The sequence below is a fragment of the Ambystoma mexicanum genome, chromosome 10, assembly GCF_040938575.1.
Source record: "Ambystoma mexicanum isolate Mex_15411 chromosome 10, UKY_AmexF1_1, whole genome shotgun sequence".
Lineage (NCBI taxonomy): Eukaryota > Metazoa > Chordata > Amphibia > Caudata > Ambystomatidae > Ambystoma > Ambystoma mexicanum.
Genome location: NC_090932.1, coordinates 1,102,210,959 through 1,102,235,359, shown reverse-complemented (window position 1 = coordinate 1,102,235,359; position 24,401 = coordinate 1,102,210,959). Strand labels below are relative to the sequence as shown.

The following is a 24,401-nucleotide window of genomic DNA, read 5'->3' as shown; positions in this document are numbered from 1 at the left end:
CGTTCAACAGCACTGTGACCCCCATCTGCTCACTTGTTAATTTTTTTATTGGGTTATCAGTTACAACTGTTTAATCTAGAACCACTAACCAGATGGCCTAATCACTGCCTTCTGGCCCGCTCACTTAGGCCTTGGGCCATCCATTCGTCAACTTCTCATTGAATAAATGGAGGATGAGAGCATGGTGATCAAATAGTAGAATTGAATAAGCAAAAATGGGCGTGTGCCAACTGTGCAGGCCCGGCTACAGCCTTAATACGCAAACGTAGACCTCAAGCAGAAACTCACACTGCGCGATAGCAAGAGCCAGATCCCGTTCTTCCTGCAGATCTCGATGCAGCCGTGGGGGTCCAAAGAGAAAGTGAGAGATGGCAGATAGCCCAGTCCTGCGTACAGTTGGCTGTATTTTTTTCTGCAGAGAAAAAGGAAAGCCATTAGTATCAACACCATGAAGTTTGGGTTGTTATAAAAAATTTAAAAAAATGTGTTTGCCAATATAAATTAAGACCATGGGATAAAAGAAACTACACTTTCACAGACAGAAAAGTGATGCCCACATTGGTTGTCTAGGCCCTTCTTGCACCGTGTACAATGTGGCGCCTTCCATGACAATTAGGCAACCGTGCAGTACTGCCGAAGCAGCAACACGACAGGGGAAGGAAGCAAAGTTGCTCTCTGTTCTTGAACCAGATGCTGGAGAACTTAGTCAGAATACCTACTTGTTACTTGACCCTTTGTTTGCCTCATGGCCGGACTCTTGATTTTGGTGTGTTGGCTACTCTAGAACCAACTAGTTTCTGGACATTGGATTGCAGACGGACCACGTTTGGATTTACCCGTTTGGAACTTTCCTGGGCCTTTGGTAACCTTGGATGGGAGCTTTGCTGGTTCCTCAAGAAGAGTAGCTGGATTCTGGACTCTGCTTGGTAAAGAATAAGGGCTTTTCTGGGTTTCCTTTTCTCTTCCCTCTAATTGCACCCTCATTCCACCCAGAACATGCCCCTCCTTATCCTGTGTGTTCTCATCAGGCACAGTCACCTCCTTTCCCTGGATACTACGAGAATTCTAGGTTTGCCGGTTTGCATCATTTACCAGTTCTTGTGGGGAAACTTTGAGGGGTGGGGGATTATTGCTTTTCAGGAACATCACAAAATGAATGAAGCTGATTTCGTTCAACTCTAGGAGAGAACATACGACGACATTCCTCGAGCCTTTTATACAATTGGCAAGTCGTAGGACAAATTAATAGAATGGATTTCTCGCTTACCTGGACATTGGCACCCTTTAGCTGATGTTTCAGTTATGATCCATCACGTAAGGGCAAATGCTTAATCTTACCATAGTGACATTTCAAGCAAACATTTTTTAGCAACAAATCGTTAACAGTAATAGACCACCATCTGTATTCACCTACCCTGCAGTCAGAAAGGTCAGCAGTCTGAAAGTACTGCAGTGCCTCGTTAAAAGAGATAAGTGGTGCAGGACCTACAAGATCGTCTAAGGTACCTGTGGAAAGAAACAAGAGAATTAGTTCTGATGTGGCTTTCTTGCATGTAAGGGTAGGGAAAACTGATGATGATACGAAGTTGAACACAATTAACCCCTACTTAAAGTTGAACTTGCTTCATATTTAAGACACTGAGCCTTCGGTCCACTTTCTTGGGCAAAGTATTGCAAGCACTGACAACACCATTAGATCTGGCTTTATTTAATGTGACTTGAAGTATTATTTGCTCAGCCACCAAATACCACGGGACAGGCTCAAAAGTGCTACCGTCATATGCTAGGTGCAGCCTTATATTGTAAGTTCCTGTCATTATATGATAGCCGCAGTCACAACCGTAGTCACCCCGTAGGTCAGATTTAACCATTGTGCCAAGACAGCCGTGCATGCTAGCTACAGTCTCCTATGCAAAACACTCCCATAGCTGGCTGTTGCAGTTCTATGACAAGGTCCCACAAAGAAATGCTAGCATGTTTGCTTCTCCTCCAAGTAAACAGGCACCGCAAGACCACATTTCTCTGCTTGCACATTCAGTGCAGAACTACTTCACTCTGTGGAAATGTCCAGCAGAAATAGAGTTCTGACCAATCTGGTACAGGGGCAGGACGGTTCCACAGTAAAATCTGTAGATACCCTGGTGGGCCTCTGCTCTAGGGGCCTCTTGTGCGGGTTCTCTGCATTGCTGCACGGTGCACAAAACTCTCCATACTTTACATGGGCTGGGATGCGCAGAGTTCTGTTTGTTTTTGAAAATAGCAACCGAGTGTCACTGATGCTCCCTCCCAATCATGTGCAGGTATTGGCATGATACACACCCGGCATAGATGGGTAGAAGCAGGTGGCTGGTGGCTGTGCGCAAGGGTACCATTTGGAACTTCCTATATGTTGAGCCCTGCTAGGGAGGGGGGATATTTATCCTGTTGCAGGCCTTAACTTAGGTAGGTGGTCCCAATTTCAGATCCCCTGTGCAGAAGGTATACGTAAGAGGCAAAATAGTGTAGTGCCTAGATGGAGATTTCTGAGGTGCGAAAGCAGGATTTCATGATTTATATTAGCTAGAGCTTTCACAGAAAATTGAACTTGCAATACATACCCACCCAGACACTTACTGATTGAGAACTTTGTGGTGGTGTTTAGGGGGAGGGATGGGAAGACTACAGAACAGGATATTCATTCAAAGAGGGCAGAAGGAGGTGGTCAGCATGGCTTCCTCATTCTTTGCCACACAAACTCTTTAATGGAAGGAAGCAGACTGTACCACCAACAGAAAATGCAGCACCTTCTTCTGGTAATTTATGGGTGCTTTTTGCTGTGCCACGGCTTTCTCTATTTTATTTAACAACATTTTCAAAAACACTGTATTTCTGTTGGATTTCAACTATAGCTAAAAAACAAAATAAAGAAAAGGATAAACTAGACCCATCACTCAGACTCTAATGCAGGGGTTTCCAATCTGTTTTATGCCGGGCCCACCTTCAGTAAAAAATAATGTTGGCAGGTCCCATCAAATGCTAGAACTATTTCCATTTTCTTTTGAAAGCAGTGACCCTCACCACTTTTATAAAAATCACTGCAACCTCCCCACCCAGAGACATCCGCAGTGTGGTCCAGGCACGCAGTTTGAAGACCACCCCACTATGCGAGTTTACACTACTCACGCCATGAAGAAACGGTACAATTGCACACACATTTTATATGACCTAACACTGCAATGTTGCTCACTCAACAGTAACATTCTGGCATAAGATGGAAGATATCTCAACCGATGCGACACATTGGTCCTAACTCTCGATGTACACACAACAAATGTTCACAGTGGCCCCGCTCCAGCAGGGGGTCCAGGCCCCCCCAAATCCCACCACCGCGCCTTGAAACACTTGTCTATAGGTGCGTTATAAATGCCATATACCCTCCCTGCCCCCCACGGACACCCTAGAAAGGAGACCGTGCCAGTGGTGTTAAGCACCACTGGGACCCAGGGAGCCAGGGGTCAGGGGGGTTGTAGGCAGGGGGAATTTAGTGATTAGCATTCTGAGGGGCTGCACTGCTGGAGGCCCAGCCAGGATTTGTTCGCTTGCCTTGGACAATGATTTATGCCCTACAGCCATGAAAGCAGAAAGGACCCTGACAAATTACATTGAAAGTATATATTCTGCTGCATTGCCTACTTATGTAAAAGTGACCAAATAATATTGGTATTAAGAAATATGTCATTCTGGAGAGGAGAGTGTAGTAAAATCAAAAAGTGATTTGATGCAAGACTGAATTGGACATTACCATTTTAAGTGCTCTGGGCAGTCTTCCAGTCTATAATTCTTAAGTATGTCTGTGCCTTAACAGAAGGGGACAAGCCATTAGAGTCTTGGTTCTGCCACCAAACGGCACAGTTTAGTCTCAATTGCTACGCCATGTCCTCTCAGCACTGGAACACAGCCAGTGCAAGTAGGTTTAGGCCTGCGGTCCAGCAGTTTGGTCAAGTCGGCTCACATTAGTGGCAGGGCCAAGGCTGATTTATAAATAATGGTATGGAAGGCTGACCAAAGCAATGCCAGTGGTTGTCTGATTCAGAGGCATAGATACATCAAAATGAGGGCCCTTACAAATTACATTCAAAGTATAACTTTTGCTGCATTAACTACTTGACTATAAGGGAAACCGTTCTATGTTCTTTCATCGATGGCTATTTCTCGATGCTTTTAACAAAAGTTGTCTGCCTAAAAAAACGATAGAAAAAATATTATTTTGGTTCTGCCCCCAAGTCCCCCCTCCCCTATTGTTTTTTATTATACCTGCCCCCCACCCCTTATATGCCCTTTCCCACCCCCCGCCCCCTCTATATTTTTGGTGAAATATTTTTTCTTTTAAAAAACATAGAAAAAATTGCTGGTATTGAAGAACGGTATACGAGTGAAACAATATTGCTAGTAAGATAAAATGTAATAAAATCAAAAAGTGATTTGATGTAAGGCTTTGAATTAGGCCATTGGGTGCAAGCCAGAACGATTGCATTGGACCACTGATTAGACCACAGATAGGGTGGAGAAAGGATGTTAGGAGGGACACATTCTATGGACACATTTGGCTGTTTGCACATCCATTGCTAGGTTAATCCCCATGGTATTCTCACCAACTACCTGCCCCTCCCTGCTGAAACCTATCCTCTTGGTTACTCTTGAACTAGCTCTGTCACAAAGTAACATCACACTGTGTGCTGTATAGGGCCCGTTTGTGTTATAGCTAAGCATTCATTTGATTGTTTAATGACTTATTCCCTCTGTAAAGGAGCTCCTGTTGTAATAAAAGAAAATCTGTTAACAATGCATGTTTTCAGCCAGTAGATTTAAAGGCAGTATGTGTGTCCTCACATCTACTCCCTGCAATGGAGTCCTGCCTAAAACAATCTCAAAGCCAATACTGCTGGCTTGTGTATTGGTATTAGACAATTTGCCAGACAATGACATCATATGCATAGGTACTCGCACCAGTTTATGGCCAGGTGGTACCTTAATGGCAGTGCCTGGTAAATGCCTATCCCATGTGTACTCAAAATCCCAAACTGTTGGTGGTGCCAATACGTGTTGGTTTCAGTTTGTCTCCAAAACAAGGCATAAATTAAGCAGTTTGCTAATCAAATGGACACTTGTGTAGCAATGAAAGAAAGCACAGCTTGCCCTGCATTCCTCTCTTGCCCTCTTCCCCCTTTTTTCTCTGTTCACTTCAAGTCCTAATGGAGAAAAGGTTCCACAGTAATCATCTCCTCCACTAAGTGCCAAAGGCATGTGTGGGAGTGCTAGGCACAAATTTATTTTTCTTTTTCAAATAATGTCAAACCAGAAAAATTCAGGATGTTCATTTTAATAAGATTTCTATATCCTGTCTGGCAAAGACCAGTATGTGTCCACTTTATATTTTGTTTTAAAGACTGTCACGCAATTTAATTCCTAAAATGTAGGTTGTTACATAATGCATAATTAGAGTACTGATACTCTAAAACAAGGCATCATCTCCATGCTTTACAGTAAAGCTTAGGATAGTGTATCTACATTTCTTGTGTCAACTAGATTTCATTTTGTTGGGGAAGATGCATCATATCGACGAGTGAACACTTTTGAAAATGTACATGATCCAATGCTTTTGATGGCAAACCTAGTTCTGTAACCTGCACATTGCATACATCATGCAACTGGTGCTCAACCCACGAGCAAACCCATACTCCTTTTACATTATTATTACCCAGTTGCTTTACACCAGGTACCCTGAAATTGAGATGACCACAAACTAAAATGTTTCATCTAGTTTGCTCAGTTCTCTACCTGCTACGCAAGCCACTCTGCTTAGTCTCCGTCTTTCCTCTTAGATAATGAATTCAAAAAGCGAAATAGATGCTTACGCAAAGTAGTGATCAATAGTTCCATCCAATCTTTACATCTACAGATCCTTTGCAATACCAAACGCTGTAGTTCACCTTCAGAGCTCGCTTTGCTTTATTATAATAATTGCATTACATATTACCACCTGCAGGAGAAAGCTGGCCAAACTGTTTTCAGAGCCTTTTCATCATATCTATTTGTGTCCATTCATCCAGATAACCTTTTACATTTTACAGACACTCAGCTGTGGCTCACAAAGTCCTGTCGTCCACTCGCACAGCCGAGTACATTTTATGAAGGGCGAGTAGCATTTGCAAGAGATGCTTGAAACTTTTACGTAACATTTACTTTGCAGTAAATGTCATACAAACGTTTCACTGTGCATGGCTGGCCTCTGGGTGGCAGCAGTATGCCAAACAAAGCAGGTTTGTAGTGACATGAACCATTGCACACAAATTACATTTTAAATGTGTTGTCCTCCATCGCTATAGATCGAGTGCATTTCTCTTAGGTTGAACAAGGAAACTAAGTTACCCGACCTGCAGGTCCTGCTGAATTTTAAAGAGTTTGCAAGGCTTGACTCCTCCAACTAATGTCTTATTTCAGCGGTATGCAAAACTGCTGTATTGTTGCTAATTTCATATCTTGGGTACAAATAGCTTCTGGTGACATTAACAATATTAGTACAAAATTGCTAATCAAATGGGTCCGCTTGCTAATCAAAATTTTTTTTATTACAAACTGCTAATCAATTTTAGAAAACTAATTTATGCCTTGCCCCAAGTTAAAGTGTATATGCCCAGATGTGGGTGTCTTGCTTCCTATGCCTAGAAAATCAAGCAGCACCCCACTGAGTTGGTCCAAAATGGCACTATCTGACCATTTCCAGGCTAGGACGAGTATGGACCAGCATCAGATCTTCTCATGCATACTTACCCGTGGGTTTCTGACTCAATTAGTATGCATCTTTGTCTTGATGGAAGTCTAGCCTCCCCATAAAGAACTTTTCATGAAATTAACTTACAAGTACTGACTTAATAACACACAGTGTTTCCATGCAAACAGAATACATGTGTATTGTGGGTCTTGTTTGGAAAGTGTGATGTAACAGCTTGGTGTTTAGGCAGTGCCAGAAATGGAACTTATTTACTGTTGGATCCCACCAGTGACAGAGATGGGGGTGAGGGGAGGGAAATGGGACTGGAGGAGTACCCCCTCCCACAAATAAACATTTGCCTCTCAGAAGATTGATCAAGAATACCTGGAAAGTAACAAGAAAAAGTAACAAGGAAAAAAACATTTTGTATTATGTTCCTGGCAAAGTATAAAAGGTGCACATCTTTTAAAACTAAAAAAGGGTATTGAAATGTTTCCTGTAGAGTGCAATCAGAGGTGGATTTAACAGCAGGGCAAGGAGAAAAAGCCCAGGAGGCACCCCTGCTCTGCATTTCTCTTCTCAAAGTCAGCCAGAGCTGCACATGCCCTCCCAGGGAGGCCTCATCTTTTAACATGTCTCACTAGCAGATTATTTAAAATAGGATGTGATTGGAGATGAGAAAAGGAACTGCCACTTTTTTCTTTAAATGCTATAAGGTTTTAATAAGCTATGTAAGTGTGATTGTTGAGTGATGAGAAGTTATGGAGGTACAGAACACGCTGTGTGAAACAATGATTTTTGTTATGCATTTCATTTAACTTTGTGCCTGTATGAGATTTTTTTTGTAAATTCTCAGTTTTCATTCTGGAGCTTGTAAACTTCCATTCAGGATGGGCAAAATAAATCTACACTCCTAAAATCGTTTTACCACTGCTTTTTCCACTATGCAGGACTTGGAAAATGACCCACTATGATTTTAGCTTCATTGGTAACAGCAAGCAGATTCCAAATCATTAAATGTGGGAGAGGTTTACACTTATGTAAACACGTAGTGTAGCAGTGAAGAGAAGAACAAGTTACTTACCCCTGGTAGCGTTCTTTCGACTGGATGTTCCTCCCACATATTCCTCATCATTAAATATCTTCCTTTCCAGCTTTAGCTTGGGAAAACATTTCATCAGAGGGTGCTGTGCGTTGATGCGGTCGACTCGATGTCCCTCGAGGGTTCCCATCTCATGATCAACGTCATTGTCAGTGTATATATAGCATGCGCAGCGCCTGTTGCCTTCAGTCTTGTTTTTACAACTTCCTCTTGAAGAATTACCAGCATCATTGACTCCCAGACAGTACCAGACTTTGAAAGAACAAAGTCTAATGCCTGGAAATTGTACAGTGTGGTAGCCTCTGCAAGATGATGAGGAACATCCAGTCAAAAGAACGTTACAAGGGTTAAGTAACTTGTTCTTGAATGGATTGTGTCCTCACACGTATGCCTCATCTTTAGACAGACTCTCAAAGCAGTGTTAGGTTTTGGAGGAAGGCATTAGAATTTTCACAGATTGAATGTAGGACAGCTTTCCCAAATCCTCCTTCCTGGCTAGAGGCTGAATCCTGACAGTGATGCTTTGTAAATTTGTGAATGGTAGACCAAGTGGCTGCCGCACAAATGTCTGTTATAGACACCACTCTCTGCAGAGCATAGGATGTCGCCATGCCCCTTGTGGAATGAGCTCTCAGGCCTTCAGAGGGATCTTTTCGAACCAATCTGTAACATTCTGCAATAGCAAGATTGATCCATCTGGAAAAAGTTGGTTTTGTAACTGGAAGTCCCAGTTTATGTCCAGTCTACCAAATGAAAAGCTGGTCATGCCGACATATTTTTGCCATTTGTGAAAAATAAAAGCTCAAAGCCCTGCTGGGATTAAGCCTATGTAGCCTTTCCTCTTCCTTGCCATGTTGAGGAAGCAGATAGAACGTTGGGAGCACAATTTTCTGGGATAAATGAGAACTGATACAATTTTCGGCAAAAAAGAAGGTTTAATCCTATGGACAACATTGTCCTAGTAAAAAATAGTAAACGGAGGCTTACTAGATAAGGCCTGTAACTCACTCACCCTGTAGGCTGATGTCAACGCAACTAACAGAATGGTTTTAAATGTTAGTAGCCTTAGTGGACATGGATGGAGTGGCTCAAAGGGAGCACACATTAGAAATGTACACACAAGATTAAGATCCCAAACCAGCACTTGAAAAGGTGTAGGAGGGGACACATTAGTGAACCCTTTAAGAAATGGTATGATCAAGGGCATCTTGAAGTATGATACCTTTTCCAATGTATGCTTAAAGATTGAAAGCGTTGCCAAATACCCTTTTATTGTTCCAATCTGGAGCCTCAGAATTGCCAAATGTAACAAAAAAACACCAGCCTAGGATTATTGCACAAAAAATGGTCCACATTCTTTTCCCTGCACCAACTGCAGAATTTATTCCAATGGCAGCGGTACAAGGATTTTATTGCTGGCCTCCTGGCTGAAAGAAACATCTTTTACGTCATCCGGGGGGGGGGGTCCCAATTCTTTTATCTAAATCTCTCAGAAACCATGCGTGAAGGTTGAGTGCTTTGACCTCTGGATGGAGAACCCGACCATCCTCTTGCGAGAGAAGGTCCCCTCTTTGTGGAAGGCGCATTGGAGGGCAGATGGACACGTCCAGAAGGTCTAGGTACCACGTTCTCCTGGCCCAATCTGGAGCAATTAGGATCATGGATTTACCAACCGTTCTCAACCTCCTGATCATGTGAGGAATGACGGGAAATGGAGGAAACTCCTACTGGAGTGGAAATTCCCAGTCCAAAATGAACTCGTCCCCTACAGCTGCTCTTGGGGGATTGCCTGCAGCAGAACAGATTGCACTTCCAGTTGACACTGGTTGCGAACAGATCTACTTGAGGGGTTCCCCAAAGGGTGAGGGGTCTCTTGAAGGACTTCCCGAGCTAGTTCCCACTCATGAGAGACGGTGCTCTGCCTGCTCAGAGTGTCTGCCGCCGTGTTCTCCTCTCTGGCTAAGTGAACTGCTGATAAGAAATTCCTTTTTGAATTGCCCGGAACAAGAGCTGCATTTCTTCTGTGCACAGTGGTAGGGACCATGCACCGCCTCGCTTGTTGCATTAGTACATGGCAACAGTGTTGTCAGTCATTATGAGGACAAGCTTTCCCTGAGGGCAGAAAGGCTTTCAGCACTTGTCTGATTGCCCTCAGCTCCAAAGGGTTGACCCAGTATCTAGAAACAAAGCACACTAGTCAAGTATAGGCTAAGTGGACATTTGTACCACATCCACTTGTTAAATAATGCAACACAATTTTGACTAAATTGCACACATGGTAGCACATCCTTTTTTCGGGCACACAGGTCTCAATATACAAAGATAATGAAACATGTCTCAAAATAGTGCAGCAATTTTTTACCAATATTTATATACGGGACGTTTAAAGTTTAAAATCTAGAGTTTACTATGGGTGTATAACAATTACAGAAATTAGCTGTACAAAATGTTTTGGCAATCTGTACACAATGCTAACGACTTGAGCATCTGGAGGTTTTTGGACATAATATGTTACTGAAGGTTATGCCAAGAAGCATTATGCTAATTTATATATACAGTCAGTCTAAGAATGTCAAACTAATCTATTGCTTTTTATCCATTTTTCCTTTTATTCTTCTTTCTATATTTTTTATCCCCAGAGAAATGTTTTTCTCCCTTGCCATTTGTATATATAAACATTCATATAATTTGCTTTCCATCTGTATCCATGATGTTTGCCTTCCATGATTTGAAATATGCTCCATGGATAGGAACCCAATCTTTTAAACTCTTTGAATTCTGTATGTTTGGCCGCATATGTATATGTCACCTTGTTTAATATTGTTGGCCTGCATACGAATTATTTGCCTTGACAAAGACCGAAGAGGTCAAAACACATGTTGGCAAAACACAAGGGCAGACTTTGAGCATGCCCAATAAATCTGATTGACATAATGAACTCATGATTGTTTATTTTCGTCTTATCTACATCCATTAGACAAGACGAGTGCAAATGATACCGGCACCTTTCCCAATTTACTTGGCTTTGTATTAGGCAGGAGTTAGTGTAATAAGTGCTGACAACTGCAGCCGTCTCATAAATTGCAATTTGGGTACTTTTTTACAACTGACCCAAGCGCACCCGCCACCTGGTTCTGACCCCACCCTTTCTGGCGGATAATAAAAACTACCAACGGAAAACCTCAGGTACTTTCTCTGCTTGTAATGGATCAGCACATGCAAATATAAGCATCCTGAAGGTCCAACGGCACCATCCAATAATGGAGCTGGAGGACCTGAAGGATCTGAGAATGAGCAACCATTTTGCAATTGTCCTTCCTGAGGAACTTTTTCCAGCATCTCAAGTCCAAAATGGGTCTCAATCCTCCTTCCTTCTTGGGGATTTGTAAATAAGGAGAGTACCACCGTTTGTTCCTCTCCGTTACAGGTACTGGTTCCTTAGCACCTTTCTCTAGCAGGCTCAACAATGCCTGACCAAAGAATGGATCCGGAACTTTGAAAGAGTGACTCCCCAGTGTGTCGTCCCTAGGCCCTTTTTAGAAAGGGGAGGCAATAACCCTGGTCTACAGTTTCCAACACCTCTGAAGTAATACCCTACCATTCTTGCAGATGCTGTGAGAATCTGCCTCCCACCAGGGGTCTTGGGGGTTAAGGCCTCAGAGGTTTTGAGGCAGCTGAAGCAGCGGCTGATGCTAAAGTAGCCATTGCTTGGGTGGACTTTGCACCTCTCCCTCATCCACCAGAAGGGAATCTTCTTTGGCCCCTTTGACTAGCCAGTCCTCTTGATCTTCCAACTGAGGAGTAGAAGCAAAACGACTTTCCCCTCCATGATGATCCAATGGGGCAAGATGGTTGTTGCTGTTTGATGGAGGCACCAATAGATTTGGCTGCCACCTTTGAGGTCTGCAGCTTCTCTAGGCTTTCATCGGCCTTGCCACCAAACAGCTGGGTGCCATCAAAGGGTATGTTCAGGAGCCTGCACTGCAAGTCCGGTGCAAAACCAGACTTCCTCAACTACGCAATCCTGCGTATTACTGTGCTTGCTGCCATGGCTCTGATGATGCCATCAGCCGAGTCCAGTCCTGATTGTAGAGACTCACACAGCCTCCTTAGCGTCTCTTACAATATTCAGGAAGCCGTCTCTTTCTTCCCCTTCAGCAATATGGTCAGTGGCCATAGCTATACCGTCCCACAGGGTGAATGTACATTTTGCTAAGGCGCAAGTCGCATTTGCAGATTTGAGAGCCATGCTCCCGTCCGAAAATACCTTCCTTGCCAAAGCGTTGAAACGGTTCTTATTCATATCTGGTAGGATGGTTGGGTATGAAGCCTGTTTAGAAGTAGACGTCACCGCCTGGTGCTTGGTGTTCAGCGCTTTGACAAGTAGTCAGGGTCACTGCTTGAATGCCTGTACTTCTAGGCGAGGTTCTTATTCACTTCAGGACTTGATTCAGGAACCTTCCAATTTGCCATTACCCTTTTTTGAAGGGCAACATTAAAAATTGAAGAACTGGATCCTTCTGTGGACCCTTGTCGAGAATGCCTGTCAAATTGTCTTGCTCGATTGGTGGATCAGGTCTGCCCCATCCCAGAAAATCGATAACTCTGGTCATAAGTTGCCTATAAGTGGTTTGCCGGGTCTGGCTTGCCAAACTAGAGTTCAGGTGATGGGTCAAAACCACTAGCAGATTGAAGATTCTCATATAAGTGCTTTAACCTGGACTCATGCATCTGGGGCGTTAGGAGTACCAAACTGAAGCCCAAATGGAGGAGTGTCCTAGTCCGATGGAGATTGTGCGCCCCATTTGGAGGATAAAGAGAAAGAAAATCTTTCCTTGGCAAATGTTTATAGGATTTTTAAATTTCTTTTGAAATTACTGGAGTATTTGTGGGCAAAGGCGCTGATGGTGTTGATGGCCTTGACAGTAATGGTGTGGAAGATATCAGCGCCAATGGACCCGGCGGTCTCCACACTAATGGCGTCGATGTGTTTGATGATTTATGCATCAACAGAGAGTCCTTCAAGGGCTTGTACCTCGACTCGATGGAGTCGTGATGAGACCTCAAAGGATCGGGGGGAGGTCTCCAGCCTGCGTCCTGGGCTCAAGGGCACACAGATTTAGCCTTAGCCCTTTCCTTGTTGGCTTTCGACAGCACAACAGGAGCATGGCTTTTTCTTTCAAGGTGGGTTAAGCATTTCTGGCCTGAATTCCTCCCATTGAGACGGTGTTGAGGATTTAGTTGGACAGGCTATCCTCCTCTCTGGCGAGGAATCGGATGAAGAAGTAGACAATCTAAAGTGCCATTCTTTGCCTTCTTCAGCATAAAGGCTTTTTTTATCTCTTCTCGTGAGGCGAGTCGCCTCTCGACTTGTCGGACAGAAGTTTCTTCGACTGAGTCATCGAGGGGGATTTCGTAGGGGGCCTACCCTCCTCGAATTTCCCTTTACGCTCTTTCAGTGCCTTACCAGTCATGGACTGACGGGACTCACAATGCGCCAACCTATGCTCCATGCCAAGGCTCCATGCCAAGGCACCACAGACCCACTCGATGAGGGTCCACGAGGCACATCTTGGCACCACAGTGGTGCCATTTTTTAACCCAGTCTTTTGGGGTGATCGTGTCGAAGAGGAGGCCATCGTACTCTATGTCGTAGTTTTTTTCGAACAAAAAAAACAAAGTGTGCCGTATTTCTAGAAGCATTAGCCATCATGGAAAAATAGAACTGAAGCTAACGGGTGCTGTGCATGCTATATATACACACAGACGATGACGTTGACCCCGAGATGGGAGCCCTCGAGAGACCTCGAGTGAACTGCATCGACACACAGCACCCTCTGACAAATATTTTTTCTGAAGAAGCTAAAGCTTAAAGGGAAGATATCTAAAGACAAGGAATAGTGGGAGGACACAATCCATTAAAAAAGGCGATTTTGCCCATGTGTTGCCATTTACTTTTCCAGTACTTGGTGAAAACAATTAAAATTGTCTGTGTGGTCCTTTTTGCAAAAAAGGAAAAACAGGAGTGGGCCCCTGCGTGAAATGTAGGATAAAAAAATAAATGACCCCATTACCCTTTTTCATCAACCCATTTTTACAATGATGTATACGCAGTCAGGTTGGTTTATCACGTAGCGTGTGCTTTTTTAAAGTAATCTGTAATATCTTGAGTATTTTTCTAGGCATTTAAAACCAAACTTCAATAGATATTTGCACCAACCTGAACTGGGAGGATGTTTGGTTGAATACCTACATTTCAGGTTAGGCTCAAATCCTGGCTTAACCACTTAACCAAAGTGTATAACGCTGGCAAAATCATGTAATCTGTTTCCTAGAAGTGATTCGATTTACAGTATGAGATATCCAAATAAAATGCCCACTTGTGGGGTAACATTACAGGTCTGGCGGTAACCCTGCCGGTGCTACCTGCGGGTTGCCGCCGGACCCGCAATAATTTAATGGCGCCTGACTTCCCGGTGCCACCGACTCATTACGAGTCCAGCGGCCTGGGAAGTCAGCCTATGGGACTCTATGGCAGTGGAGACACGCAAGCACTGGCACCGTTGCAAAGGGTGCCGGTGCTTCCATGAGCAGTCTGCCTACCGTGGCCGCTGCACCCGGCATGGTCAGACCTGTCGGGCACAGCGGCCAAGGCAGGCAGACTCGGAGTTTGCCGATCAAGGGTGCCGCTGATCTTACCGGCACTCTTGTTTCCGTACCTGCAAACTCGTAATGAAGCCCATGCTTTAAATAGATAGCCACGCAGGGGTCAGGGCTTGCCAAGTAAACACACACACACACACACCTTTCTTTGGAAAATGTAAGGCCATATTTATTGAACGAAACTGTGACATTCAATAGCAAATCAACACAAAGATGTCAAACAAGAACTCATCATAGAGAATTGCATGTTATAAACAGTATGTAAACAATATGTACCAGAATGAAGAGTAGGGGGTGGCATCAGCCCTCCTCACTGCCACCCCCATTTGGGAGCTATACCAGGAGACCAGAAACCACTCAATCTGCAGGATCAACCTACTGATTCCACTTTATCATGCATGCTTGCACTCCCACAGACCCTCAACTCAATTAAAATGTGCTGTAAAATTGCAACAGAAAATACAATGTTGTGCTTCAATATATAATTTTGTAATAAACAAAAAGGTCGTATTCCTTGCTTAAATAATTATCGAGGAGGAGTGGCCTGTCTTTGATAATAAGATGGCTGGACCACAATCACCTCCTGTGTGGCCTGCTGGAAGTAGTCACTGTATTCAGGGAGGAATTGTTGAGCACACACCACTTAAGAGGGAATCAGGACTGGGGGCCTAATTGCTCAGCCCCTGCAGAGAAGCAGGTGGCATCATCATCGATTCTCCCCAGCCATGCCAAGAAGAAATGGTGTGAGTAGGGTGGGGTAGGTGGGAGGGTTGGTAAATGCCAATGGTGGTTAGGTTGAGCTGATGGAGGGTGACTGGGGGTGAAATGTGAAGGAGGAGTGAATAGAGTAGAAAGGGGAGAGCAAATGGGAAGATTAGATAAGTACATTGATATAGCCACACTATTGCTTCAGCTCTTTTGCTATGTATTGTTTTTGTTCAGCTCAATTGTAGCATTATGTTGAAAAAGGTACATATCTTTTGTTCTTAGAGCGTGAGTCATTGGGCTTAATCTCTGACTCTTGTTAAGAGTTCTGCAGTATACATTTTCAATTTTTCATGCTTGGGCAATAGTTTTCCATATGGAGATGGGGGAGCGGATGCAAGATGAAGTAAGTAGCGAATGGCAGGTCAAAGTAGTAAGGCAGCGTAAGGAAACAAAGGAACAGATGGAAGAAGCGAGCAGAAGATTTTGGAAGGTGTACTGGATAGCTTGTGATCTTGGAAGGGATCAGCAGGTGCAGGGCGAGAGTAGATTTCCCACTTGAACAAATCGAGTGAACAGTATCACTTCATATCAGCAACACCTAGTGAGGTGAATAGGCGGTTTCCAGCTGGAGTCATACCCCTATACACACAGCTCCAATTGTAGAAAAAGACAACTTAAAAACATGTAACATTATTTGCACTTGTGACAGCCATTAATTACTGCCGCCATCAACTCCACACCCATGCCCCACCTACACAGGGCCATCTGTCAGCATTGCTCAAGAATCCCTTTGCCTTAAATCTGCCAATGAGTGCAATCCTACCAAGCATCTTTATCAGACATTCAAGTGGTCTTGCAGCTAAATGTGCCACCCATGGACCCAACAACCTTGGTTTGAATCAAGAATTATGCACCTTTTAAAGTAGTCTAACAGTCCGAACCAATTAAAGGGTGGAAATGGATTGTTCCAGATCCGCAGGATTCGAAATTGAGGGGAACTGCGAGCTATTTAGCTCTTACTTGTAGCCTGGTTAACTTGACACCAACAGCTACCAGGAGCTACTTTTGGCTCCCTAGGTCAACTGATGCAGAAAAAACTATTCTGTGTGAATTTAACACTGTTTCGGACAAAATTTACAAAATGTAAAGCATTATTTGTTTCCTATGTACTAGCTCCTCATTCCCCAGTGGTAGCTCCTGGACACTAGTTAATGCTGGATAACTAGGAGCTGCTTTTAGCTCCCGTTTATCCAACCTTAATTTCGAGCCTTGAGATCTGGGTAGACATTTTTTGCTGGATCACGGATCTGAGAAATCTTGTTTAATGGCAGCACTTTTTAAGGGTACTTCTACACCCACACCCAATGGAAGTTGGCCCCCCTGATCACAAACCTGGCCAACTCAGATACAAATTCCTAGAGCCGGGCCGGGTTCATACACACCCACCACTGATGAGCATAAACACATGTGAATGGGTGGCAATAATAGAGGAAACATCTATGGAAAGGCTACAAGGGTAGTCACAGCAGTTGATATTGAGAAGGTGCACCGGGCAGACAGATGCCCCCCCCCATCCTCTGAAACCTTGAACCTTGTTTGGTGCACAGTCCTGCACTCATATAGGTTGCAACATGTTTGGTGTTTTAATCACAAAAATGCATACACTTAAGATACCCAAGCTGGATTTTCACTCGGATGCACCCATCTCTGGGCAGTTTGGCAATTCACCCACTTTTGAAAGAACCCAATCTGCCTGGGCATGGGCACCTCTGTTGAGAAAGTCTCACATTAATATAAAAGAAGCTTCTGTAACGTGCAGACTTGGAAAAAAAGGATTACAAACTGTATTAGCACCCGTCTGCCCAACTATATCCTTGTCCACTGCCCTTTTCCATGTAGAAACAACTGACAGTGCTTCTCAAATAGAAAATTCATGAACCTGGATCAAAAGGGGACAGGTTTTACACTATGATAAATAGTGCCTGAATTTTTCGACAGGTTTTGTAATAAAACCAGTCCCAGCGGTAATGGCCCAAAATGTCGCCCTCATAATTGTGACAGCTGAAATTCCGACTTTTTTGTTTAGACCACCCTTACACCACATATATATATGGGGGAGTTATATAATATAATACTAATATGGGGAGTTGTGGGGGTCACCCCCCGCATATGCATGTGCTGTAAAGGGGGTTTAAAATAAATAAATAAAAACCAGCATTTTCGGCCGTCGCAATTATGGGGGTCGCAGTTATCACATAGATCCGTCCCCACTACAAGTAAAGATGCCTCTACACTATTCTTTGCTTTTTAAGTGTGACAATAAGGTTCCCAAAAAATAAATAAAAGATTATCTAAAATGAATGTGGGTTAGATAAATCTTGGTCTAATATGTAATATGAGGCAGAAACAATACAGGTATTTGCATGGCCTTGTGATGCGCATATATCTACAGGGTATTTCCACTAGGCAAGTTTTTATGGGCTGCACCAAAACCATCCTGAACGGGAAGTGTTACCTGTTGTGTTTTCGCACGGCAGACCTGTAACAATGAAAGACACTCATTTACGGTATGCATTGCTGGCTTGCAAAAGGGATGCCACCACAACTACTGGGATTTTTGCAAGCATGTGCAATTAACCTGAGCTCAAGGGGATGTTTGGGATCTTGCAAACCAAAGATAATTTAAGCAGTCTACTAAATCTGCATGTACAATGGGAAGCAAACAGTGCGAACAGAGCATCTACATATTTCAGCCAATTAGGGAATAGCAAAACATTTAAGCCAATCAGAAAACAGACAAGCATTCCAGCCAATCAGTAAAGCATTGAGAACAAGCACAGAACATCCAAACATGCCACACAAGTAAGCAGATAAGCAGGACGAGCAACCACTAAGCAGCCAGGCATGCTGGACAATTTGTATTTGGACCAAATGCATGCCCCGCACTAGAGGTACTTACCTGACTGGAGAATCTCCACAGCTTCCCACTCCTCCTCAGCTTGAAGCACATCCTCGCATATGTCTGTCAAAAAGGGAAAAAGTTAGATGACCCCCAAAAGGTGTATTGTAAAGAGATGACAAACATTACTTCAAACCATTGCACGGCTGTTGGGGAAGATTCTTTTTTTTGCAGTTTTCCCTCCATTCACCTCGACTAAACCCCCTAACATTTTGCGTTGATTTGAACCTGTCCTGACTCTTAAAGCTAAGTAAGTAAGCTAAGTAAAGTTTTTTGCTTAACTTTGCTTACTCAGCTCATATCTTTGGGGACACTTGTCAGCCCATACGTCTACCAGTGCAGGGAGATGTCTTTGTTGTTTTAATGCAGCATACCACACCTCACAGTGAAGTGCTTCAAGGGTACTTTGTACGGCTTTTCCTTTTAGCAACATTTCTGTTACTTTTTTCGATGTGTCCAAGAAGACTGGTTGGTGGCAGACATTTTTCTACCGTGTTTTTCATTTTTAAATCATATGCAATGTTGCATTTTACCACACACAACTATCAGGGGCTACATTTCAAGTTGCAAGCTACTAGCCACACAAAAGTCACTTGCCACCTCAATTGTACACAAAGACAGCACACCATTTCTTACTAGCCAAAAGTAATTATCATCATCAATAACTTTATTCGGCCAAACGGCCATCAAAGTGCATCCTATCAGTACAAATCTTAAACTAAGACATTCAACAACAGAGAAAAGGAAAAAATATCAGGAGACTGAAGCAACACCCTCTGCGAGTACCCCAGTACATATCTCAAAACCGAGTTTCAGTGCTCCCACCCCCATAGTCCATTTAGGTCCCAAAACTTCAGGGCCCCAGAGCAGTGCGATTTGCCCCAGAGAGAGGGTCCTTGCTTCTAAAGTCATCATAGTAGTAGACAGCATGACCAGGAGTATTGGATGTGCTCACTGTGATACCACTTCTTCTGGACCGCCCCTGCCCATTACAAGTTCTCAGAACCTCCCTTGCCATGTAATCTTCCCCAAATACCATTTTGACAGAGTCTGACAACATTTCATTGGGCAATCTGGTGCATTCCACCATGGCGTCTCTGGTTACAAATACACAGCCCCCCACGTGATGTAGCCAGTGAAGGCATTTATTCTGCAGGGCATCCCTTGGTTCTCTTCGGTCAAAGGGCAGTTTTGGTACCCTGTGGAGAAACACAGTGGTTCTTCTATTTATTTATTATTTATTTTAGCATTTGTAAAGCGCACTACAGCCCACAGGCAACAAGGCGCTATAAGGACATTTTAAGAAGGCTTGCTTGAGGGTTACAGTAAGCGGCCGCAAAGAGTAAATTTAACTACATTCGCATGGTTACAGAGGATACACATAGGAAGTTACAGTTGGTTACTAATAATCTAGTCTAGGTAACAGGAGGCAACACAGAAATTCTCCTACACAAGGTGCAACAGTAGAAGTGCAAAACCTAGAATGACAGGGTCTTAAAGGGTCTTAATGAAGAGGTTGGTTTTTAAGGCCTTGCGGAAGGCCGTGTGAGAGTCGATTGATCTAATCTGAGCGGGGAGGTTGTTCCATAAGGTTGCCTTCATAGTAGGGAAGCTGGTGCCTCCTGCACGCACTCTGCGTGTGTGCGGAACAGTGATGCGGTTGGCATAGGCTGCCCTTGAGGGTCTGGCGACTGTTTGTCTGGTTATCCTTTCAGTCAGATAAGGAGGGGCTTGGTCGTGAAGACACTTATGTGTAAGGGCCAGGGTTTTGAAGACCACCCTTTCCTTGATGGGAAGCCAGTGTACCTGCCTTCTAATCCCTGAGATGTGGTCCTTGCGAGAGGTGCCTGTAGCAGCTCTTAAGGCATTATTTTGAGCAATCTGAAGTTTGGCGAGGTTTTTTTGGGAGGTTCCAATGAACAGAGCATTGCAATAGTCCAGTCTGGAGCCGATGATGGCCCTGGCAATTGAGATGCAGTTTTGGCATGAAATGAAGGGCCTGATGGCATTGATGAGTTTGGAGTGATCTGCTGCGGATTAGGCGATGGCATTTACCTGTCTGTCCATAGTGAGGCTGGGCTCTAGATATACACCCAATGTTTTGATAGTTTGAGAGACTTTGATGGGAATAGGACCTAAGAGGGCATTATGTCTGGATAGAGTCCCCACCAGAGCCCTGATTGTGTGCGTTAACTACCCTCCCAGGGGGATGCTTTGTGCCCAGGAACGTTGGGGCATGGATCTTTGAGGGATGGGACACCTTGGGTAAGGGCACAGGCCCCGGAATATGGACCTTTGTGGGCTGTCTTAGAGCGTTGGGTGCGGGTGGTTGAGCCACTGGTTGGTCGAGGATTCAGGACACTGGCAGAAGAGGGGAGACTGAGACACCAGGGTTGTGGGCTTGTGACCGCAATTGGAACCAAGCCTCCAGACCCATGCCCAAGTGGTTCAACTTCAGCAATACAACCCTCCCCCCTCCCCCCCCGGAACCCTCCTCATTCCCCTCTGGCCCCTGTCACGCCTTTAAACAGAGCCACTAGTAATGTTTTGATATTGGCCAGTTCAGAGAGAACACGATTGCAGCAACAGCCCGGGATGACAGTTCAATCCTTAGGTGAGGAGACTGGTGGGGACCAATTCCCTTGAATAGATGACTTGTGGGACCTGAGTGGAGTTAGGCGTAGAGAGGAGCTGCCCCGGAAGGTGCAGCTGAAGTGGCCTCGCTCCAAGTACTGCAAGGGGGGCCTCAGGAATGCTTTTCGTGACCCAGGTACATTGGGTCCACTGGCAGGCAGGTAGAGACAGGCGAAGATGAAAAGGCTCTATAGCCAGGGCCACTCGTAGATCTGGGGTCAAGCGTGTGATGCCAGACCTTATGGACAGCTCAGGAGAAGAAGTTTGAGGCGCTGACTGAGTCAACTGTGGAGCCAATGGCTCAGAGCCCCCAATGAGCTTTGTAATCCTTTCACAACCATTGCCCAGGGTATCAAGGAAGTTAGCAGTGGAAATGCTATCAAAACCACCTCCAGGGATCAACAGGTTGGTATTGGGCACAGCTTCCACCGGTGTAAAGGCAATCAGGGAGTTTGGTGCATAAACTTGTGTAGGCCCAGGGGGCTCCTCCTAGGAGAGATGGCTGTGGGTACTCATATGTTCAAGGTCTGGTTCCCCCCTTCGCTCCTCCATGACTTGAGTCGGGGCAAAAGTCACTGGGGCCAATGCCCTACCTTTACAGGTTTGCAGTTTGCCCCCCCCTTTCTTCGACCTGCTTTGAATTTGCGGTCTGGACTCCCAGCAGGTCCCCTGTGCAGCAAACACCCACGCCCTTGCCTGCCGCAGGCTTACATCACTAACCAATGGCTAGAGCAGAGTGCAAATTATGAGCCCTGCTGATCTTTCAGTTACCATACAGTCAAAATGCCAATGCCATGCTCTTTGGCCATCTTGTCCTTTGGGTTTCTGCCTGCCTTCGCAGGACAGAAAAATACCACATAGGGTCAACCCTGTCCTGAGCAAAACCTCTAGTTTCGTGGGCAAAGCCTCTCCAGCCAGGAGAAGGTTTGTTGCTGGGCAGATGTGGGGCAAGAGGCGGTCCACGATTGGTCATCCCTCGCCAAATTGAATGGTGCAGTTTCTTGCCACGGTCGGGGTGGAAGTGCCCCTTCTTCAAATTTGGGATAAAAGGAGGAGCCCTGCAGCCATTCTTCATATTGTCATTTGGAGCCAAGACCGCTATGAAGGAATTGCAGCTTGCCGACGACCCGAGGAAGACCAGTGAAGACATCCTGCATTGCCTCCAGGCATGTCTCTGAAATGCTCTCCAGAAGACCCTTACTGATGCATCAACCCTTGGGCTGCTGGAACCAACCAGTCTAGATCCCTGCACAACAGTCCTGCTTGCAGAAGTCTTTGCCAGCGTCCCAGAACCATGAAGTGGGTTAACCAACTTCCTTCAGGGCGTCATCAGTGTTTTGCGCTTTGCCTGGGAATTCCGCAGGTCACCAGCTTCTGGGGCCAAGTCCCCATCTTCTTGCAGTTGCTGCTCTCCAACACAAAGAGGGGCCTTGCAGGTTTAGAGTCTTCCTCATTGCCACGAGCATTGTTAGGTAAGATCTTCATTTTAGTGCCAAATCTCCCTCACTTGTGAGATCCCTGCAACTTTTTGCTGGACTGGTGGGTTATTTTTTCCTTATACCTCAGTGAGTGGGAAACTTTTTCCACACTCAACCTTTCTTTCACTCTTTTAATGGGTGTCATCTTTAGGAGTCTCCATAATGTCTTTTTGATTTCATACTTTGACAACTTTTTGGCATCTACATTTTATTGTTGCAGTGCACGGTACTTTCTGTGCAGTGTTGCTGGGTTGCCCATTGGGCTTCCCTTTTATTTTCTCTCGCTTAACTTGTGAGAACTACTGTTCCAGGGGTAGAAAGGATATTTATATCCCCTCTGCATTTAATTCTGTGAGACCAGCACACCTCACCTTATGTAGAGTGCTGGGGTGATTCGGTGTATCCCCTTTCTCACTTCCACTGTAACAATTCTGTTAAAGGGACAAGCTTAGCCTAAATGGCTGGTGGCAGTGAACCCTTTTTACTAATTCAGTGCACCTTTCCACAGCTGCGGTAAAGGCAGCCAAGGGAGCCCATTTTACAAAAACGGCCCCAGTCTTCTTTTGTCGCCATTACTGGGTTTCCTGTCCCTTCTTGGTCCTTCCCCCTACTCTTCAGGGTGGGAAATTCCTTTGCGCAGGTTTTGTCTTAAGCGTGAGACCTTGAGCAAGCCCACTCAGGCTCCAGAGTGTCAAGGATGGCAAGAAGCGTGGGAGGAATCCAAATTTCTGCAGCCCTTCTTCCAGCCTGACTGCTGGGATCCAGTTCCAACTGGGAGGTTGGTTGTCCTGAAAGGACTGCCACGCCTCAGGTTTAAATATTGCATGTCTATTTGATTGGCTTGGATCCTGTATAAAGGTCTGATCCTGGAAGCTGAAGAGGCAGTCGACCACTGGAACCAAATCCGAAGAGGAAGATGAAGAAAAGCAGATTTCCAGCACATGGATAGCCTGCTGTGCAACCCGAGCCTGCAATTACCCTTCCTTACAAGCAACCTGGGTGTCCTGAAAACGTTCACCCCGACCCAGAGCCTGGTGGGATCCACTAGACTTAAGACGACCTGCATTTTGAGCCATCCCATGCGTTGCTGCGACCTTGCGGGACTGCAATACCCTGAGACCTCGAGCCACTGCGCGGTCTTCTGAATCTTGCTGAAACTTTGGGGGCATCCTGCTGGACCTCCAGAGACTTGATTTGAGTCCTTGAAGTCTCCTCACCAGAGTGCTGGACCAGATTAGCAACAAGAAACTGACCAGCGATTTTCCATCTTCTCCTGGCACCTGAAAGGGGAGCCAAAACCATAGAGCTGCATCCAGCCACGAAGAAACTCTTGCTTGGAGTGTTCCCTGCTGCAAAATCTCTTCCAGTCAGTGTTCAGTCTTCATCAAAAAGGTTTTTGGCTGCAGATCCTGAAGACGTCCGGCTGCAACTCTTCTTCTGTGCTGTGTTAGCTGGGCTACTTTGTTTCAGTTTCTTTCCTACCTTGGGCCTTTGTGATTTCTGTATTGCTTTGGGGCGTTTTCTGTGATTGGGAGGCCACTCATCCACACCCAAGCCCACTGTGGAATCGTCCTAGGGCGTCTTCTCTGAAGTCCCAGGACCCTCAACTAACTATAAAGTGAAATACTTTGCTATTCCTGTGCAGCTTTGGGGGGTATCCATGTTATTGGGAGTCCTCTCATCCAGTTCACACAGGCCCAAGGCTGGAATCCCTCTACAGTGTCTTCTCTTAAGTCCCTGGACCCCAACTAACTCTAAAGCTAACTACTTGTTTTGAAGAGACTTCCACAGGAAATCAGACTTTTCCTACATCTGTGACTATCCTGACCTGTCAGACACTAGAGCACTAGTGACCCCCTTCCTGCCACTGAGAACACTCCTGCCTCAAGAACAAGGAAAGACGTATACAGTTTGGACCTTTTGCCCTGACCGTAACAAGTGCTTAAACGTTACTTGTGGGGAGGTAGGGGGCGCTGCTGAGGTGCAGCAAGATGGAGGCTTGAGCTTGTAGCTCCGGCACTGGCAGAATCCTGTTTTCCAATTAATTCTGATGTGTGCCACCATGTGAGGTCCCGATTGTGCAGCTTTACGGTGGAGAGTGTGCTG

The 24,401-nt window shown here is 45.0% G+C and overlaps 1 protein-coding gene across 3 annotated transcripts in view; it reads right to left on the bottom strand.

Annotated features, from left to right (window-relative positions):
- The window catches only part of ELMOD3 (ELMO domain containing 3), a 635,597-nt gene that overhangs the window by 295,529 nt on the left and 315,667 nt on the right, over positions 1–24,401 (bottom strand). For 2 of the 3 annotated variants that reach the window (XM_069618948.1, XM_069618950.1), the window contains 4 exons: positions 18,184–18,246; positions 17,740–17,763; positions 1,415–1,506; positions 289–412 (listed from right to left, as the gene is read on the bottom strand). In XM_069618948.1, the coding sequence (XP_069475049.1) occupies positions 289–412; positions 1,415–1,506; positions 17,740–17,763; positions 18,184–18,246 (303 nt within the window). The remainder of the gene's footprint in view (positions 1–288; positions 413–1,414; positions 1,507–17,739; positions 17,764–18,183; positions 18,247–24,401) is intronic. The other variant, XM_069618949.1, reaches the window with a different exon arrangement.